We start from the raw sequence: 4,865 nt of genomic DNA on the forward strand, positions 1-4,865 counted from the left end.
TTAAACAGGTTTAACTAGCTGAGAACAGAAGTAGATAGCTTTCCAGCATGTGGAAATAACTAATGGAGCAATAGCAATGTCCCAAAATTCACAACTAGTTTGATGTACTTTCTTGCCTTTTTTCTTCTTGCAATATTTCCAGAACACCATTCATAGTCAGTAAATACTGCTTATTTGAAATTGATGGGTACATTACACTTCAACAAGATGCATCTCATCTTTATGCATCTCTCTCTTTCTGCTTTCACATTGCATCTCACAAGAGTTCGTTAGTGACTCCAAATTACTGCTGCAGAGTCTGTATATACTGGTAACCCTATTATAGAAGTGCTGGTGGTGTCAGAGTACAAAATCACATGCTAATACAATTCCTCTAATGGCTGTAGTTTAATAGTGAATTGCAATGAATTCCAGTTGTATCACTTTCTTCATACTCATTGTGATTCTGTCTAACCTAATTGATAACTGAATCTTACTCCTCTCATGAACTTTCTAATGGATGAATATACAGAGAAGAATGGTTTAGAGAAATGTAGACAAAAAAAAAAATTCATTATGCAGAATGCAGACTACATCTCTTCTCCACTCAATGTTAGCCACTGGTTCTCAAGCAGATTGCTGAGGAATGAACCAGGGGTAAGGAAAAAAACTCAAAGCACTCAGAAAAGCTTTAGGTAACATATAACCAGTGTAAGTAAAATATTAAAGTATTTAAAATCAAAGGTTTCATCTTTCTGAGTGACAGTATATGTTTAAGGGAGAAGAGTCACGTAAAAAACTACAACAAACACCGACTGCCCTTCAGAAGCTGACTGACATAATGATTCTTTGAGGTCCAATCTCATGTCCAAAACATTTATAACTCTTCACAGTTGTAGTAATAATAATGCATAGGATGGAATACTTTATGATGGGGACAGCCTGCAATTCTGAATTTAACAAACACATCATAGTATTGTTTCAAAATAAACCAGATTTCAAGGTTTGCAAACAGTGTTTTCCTAGGCGCTTTTCAGAGTTCATAGTCCTCCAAGGATGAAGCTTTGATATATTTTCAAGAATAGCACTTAATGAAATCTTTTCATAATGTATTTTTAAAGAATGTACAGTGCAGGATTTTTTTTGTTGTCATGTCAAAACTGCTATATCCGCCATAATGGAAGACCTCTGTATCTATTGATTTTTTTGATGCAGATATTAATTCTATGAGGATTTGTTAAGTGAGTGATGGAGAGGAGAGGAAAAATAGCTAGAAGATGTATTTATACTGGAGGTGATCTATGTCCATATAGGGCTTACATCTTTGCCAATCAGATCCTCCTGATTTTCCACAATCCCCCAGGGAGCTATACCAATGGTGCAGATCTTCCCTCGAGATTTTGAGGCATGATCTTTTAGTGCATCTCCAACATGCCGAATGACTCCTGTAAAGGAAACAGCATAAAATAGGAATGCATAATCATGTCCTTTTGTTCATTATGGTATAGTTTTAGTATAAAATTCTTTTTTAGGGAACACCTATGCATATACTTACAATTAAGTAAAGATATGACTATATTCTTATTATTATTACAGTAATACTGTAAGTCTATTTTATATAAACTAAAAAATATTTAATGAAATAGCAAGAAATAATCACACAGATCTAGAAATAAGAATGTAAATGTTGACAGCTGACTGTAACTTGTTTATCTGCACTTGTATTGACAAGCATATATGCATGCAAGCATTTGTATCGTTCCCAAGCATAGAGAGAAGCACAGGAATTAACCCCACTCCCTCTTCACCAGCCCCTCCCACCAAGTGTAACTCACACACAAATGTTCCCTTCTGTCTGAATAAAGGATGGAGATGTGAAAACATCACTACACTGCTCTGTGGTGAGCTATTCTACCATTCTTTCCAAACAAACTCAGTCACGTGAGTTAGCTTCCAACTGCGTATTAGACAGCCGTATTTCAGGATTTTTCAATTAGGTATTTCCTTAAATCTGATTAAAAAATTTATCGTCAACAGAATGGACTGTACTTAGAAATTCTCAATTTGTATAATTTCACATAGAGAAAAACCACTTAATTTTCACGTGTAAAGTTTGAAAACCTAGCCCTGGAGCAATCAAGTACTTCGCTCCAGAAATTAAAAAAAAAAAAAAAACACAAAACAAAACAATGTGAGGTAACTGATAACGCCAAACTCTTTCTGGAATTAAATATTTTTAAAATAACACACAACAACTTGAATTTCATCTTTTGTCCAGAGAATTTTTGATTACAGGAAAAAGAATTCCTTTCCAACAGTAATATGTTGGCTTTCCTGGTTCATTTGTACTGGTTTGCAACTATGGTGGTCTGAAAAATAGTATGATGCAGTTGCGCATTTACCAAATGCAAATACTGTAGTCAGTTCTTGTTTCCAAAATTTCTGTAGTTTGATTTTTACAGTTCCTGTGGTAATTCACTGCAATGAGTGTATAATAGCTACAGTTTTCTAATGTGTTTTTGACTTAAAATGTGTAACGGTCTTTGCCATTGTCACTACAAGAGTATCTGGCAACTATTGTAACTATTATCACTACAGTACACAGGTCAACATTTAACCTGACTTTCTTCCTTGTTCTGCAGAGATGTGGGGGATATTACATATGTGTGAGTCTGTCTATTTATCTAACACTCCAGAAGCTATACCTCTTCTTTGGTATTTGTATTCCTGTTGTGATAAAACTGAATATTGTTTTAAATTTGATGTGCTCTGGAAACTGAAAAGCTGAAGACTCCTATTAAGCATTCATATTCACATCTGTAGAAGCTGATCCACAATGTACTAAAACTAAACTATGATAGAATGATTACAATGCTTTCCATAGGCAATAAGAGGATAAACTCTGTAGGATTGCTAAAATACTAAGTTATAACTTTGTTACTGCGGCAAATGTGAATGAACTAAGAATTTACATGTCCTAGCTCAAAAGTTTTTGCATTTATCTCTAACAGAACTCTGACTTTCCCTTGACTCTCTCCTCCTTTCTGCTTCCTTCAGGGAGAGTGACTGGGAAGCCATTGCTCAACCATTTTTATCTGGAGAACCATGTTTTGCAGCTTATTCCCCAAACCTACATGCTGTCTCCCAGTAGAGATGGGCCAGCTGCTATCTTGGGTCATTAGGACACCCATATGGTATATTTCAGATGTTCTTAACATTGCATAGAAATGGCAGTGTTATTGCTCTTGCTGCAGGGGTAATAGAAAAAAAATAGGTCAAGCTGTCTAAAAGAAAGGAAAAAATTGTACTTATTCACAACGAAGTTCTTCACCACATACACCAAACAGAGCATCTTTTCCTTTCATAATTCAGATCATCTTATAAGATAAAATAAAGGTCTTTTCTGAAATAAAATGTTAATGTTTTTATGCAATAAGAGTTTGACTTCTTTGGTTTCTGGTTAGTAGTCCCTCCCTGTATCTTACTGTTGACCTTACAGTCTTCACTGGCAATATACTAATACAACTGCCTCACAGGAGGCTTTATTTTCAGCTCTTCATTGTGCTTTTCATACTTTAGCAAACCTCTTATTCCCTGTAGCTGTGAGACTGGTATGAACTTGGCATTTTCTTGTTTGCACATAGTATAGCCAACACTAATAAAATAAAACATGGAACAGTTTCTTAATCTCACCAGTCCTAATTGTCTTCTGTGATAAAATCTCCTAGATGTCACTGTGCTTTCATTTCAATATTGCTGTTACCTGTGTTTACTCCTCCAGTGAATATCCATGCTCCAGTTGTCATAGCAGCCTTAATGAGGCCTTTTCCAAAGACTTGTTTGAGTTTTGGCTGAAGTTCAAAATTCTGAAGGCCCCCATGCACAGAGATGAGAAGTTTGGGAAGCTCAAGCTGCCACTCTTTGGTCATCAGATGAAGAAGAAGGTCAGGCTTTGTGTCAAAAGACACACGTACATACTGCAGAAATAAGGCCAGTAGTAGAGAAAATAAATTGGTTATACTCACTGGTTCCTAATACATATGATCTATGTTCAATAGATCACTGAAAAAAGGCGATGTTCATGATAAAAACACAAACTAATTGCTAAATGAATTTTTCAAAAGTTAGGAAATTGGGAACAATGGAACACTTGCAATACACAGGCTGGACAATATACCTTTATTTATGTCCTAGTCCCAGGCAGCGATTAGCTGCTCTCCTAGGGACAGTCTATACTTTGTTTCACTCCATAATACCTCAAGCTGAGTGGTTGGTGTCATGGTACCAGTGGCACTGTGAGCCAATGGGGCAGGGAGTGGGGGGATGTTTGCTGGCAGGAACGACCCAGAAGCTGTGGAAGGGTCAGCTCAGGGGTCCCAGCCAGGAGCGGTCCCTTGTTTGGGACCCTGTGGCAGTTGCTTGGGGCAGAAGGAGCGTCTTTTGTCAAGCAGATTGATCTAGGAGTGGTGGTTTGAAAGTTTTCTTTTTCCTCTCCCTGCTCTCAGTGTCCTGGGCTGATTGAGGTTTTGTTTTTCTTCCTTTCTGGGGGTTTTTGGATTTATTTATAAACATCAGCCTCTGGAAATAACTCCTGACCAATGTGAAGAAGAGGTCCCACAGCTACTCAGATGAACCAGCACGGAGAATGGCATCCAGTATCTAAGAGAACTAGTGGTGCTGGAGATTGTTTACTCAGACCCAAACAACCCACGAGCATCTAGTGACCCAGACGAAATTTACTGCACTAGACCCATGTGGCAGAAGTTAATACGCAGCACACAACCCTCATATTCTAGAGTGTTCTGAATAACAACTTGGAGAGATGATGAGGCACCAACTGTAGACGAGATGATTTGCCGATTCTGAGAATATGAGGATAGTCTCTC

The 4,865-nt window shown here is 37.3% G+C and overlaps 1 protein-coding gene across 1 annotated transcript; it reads right to left on the bottom strand.

The window, feature by feature from the left end:
* Nucleotides 1-1,299: 1,299 nt before the first annotated feature.
* LOC104510833 (transient receptor potential cation channel subfamily M member 3-like) lies at nt 1,300-3,956 on the bottom strand (the record flags this gene model as incomplete). The annotated part of the gene is made up of 2 exons (XM_010153205.1): nt 1,300-1,424; nt 3,743-3,956. Coding segments are annotated over 2 exons (339 nt in total), but the record flags the coding sequence as incomplete, so codon positions are not given.
* Nucleotides 3,957-4,865: the final 909 nt, after the last annotated feature.

Source organism: Eurypyga helias, unplaced genomic scaffold (genome assembly GCF_000690775.1).
Source record: "Eurypyga helias isolate BGI_N326 unplaced genomic scaffold, ASM69077v1 scaffold25296, whole genome shotgun sequence".
NCBI lineage: Eukaryota > Metazoa > Chordata > Aves > Eurypygiformes > Eurypygidae > Eurypyga > Eurypyga helias.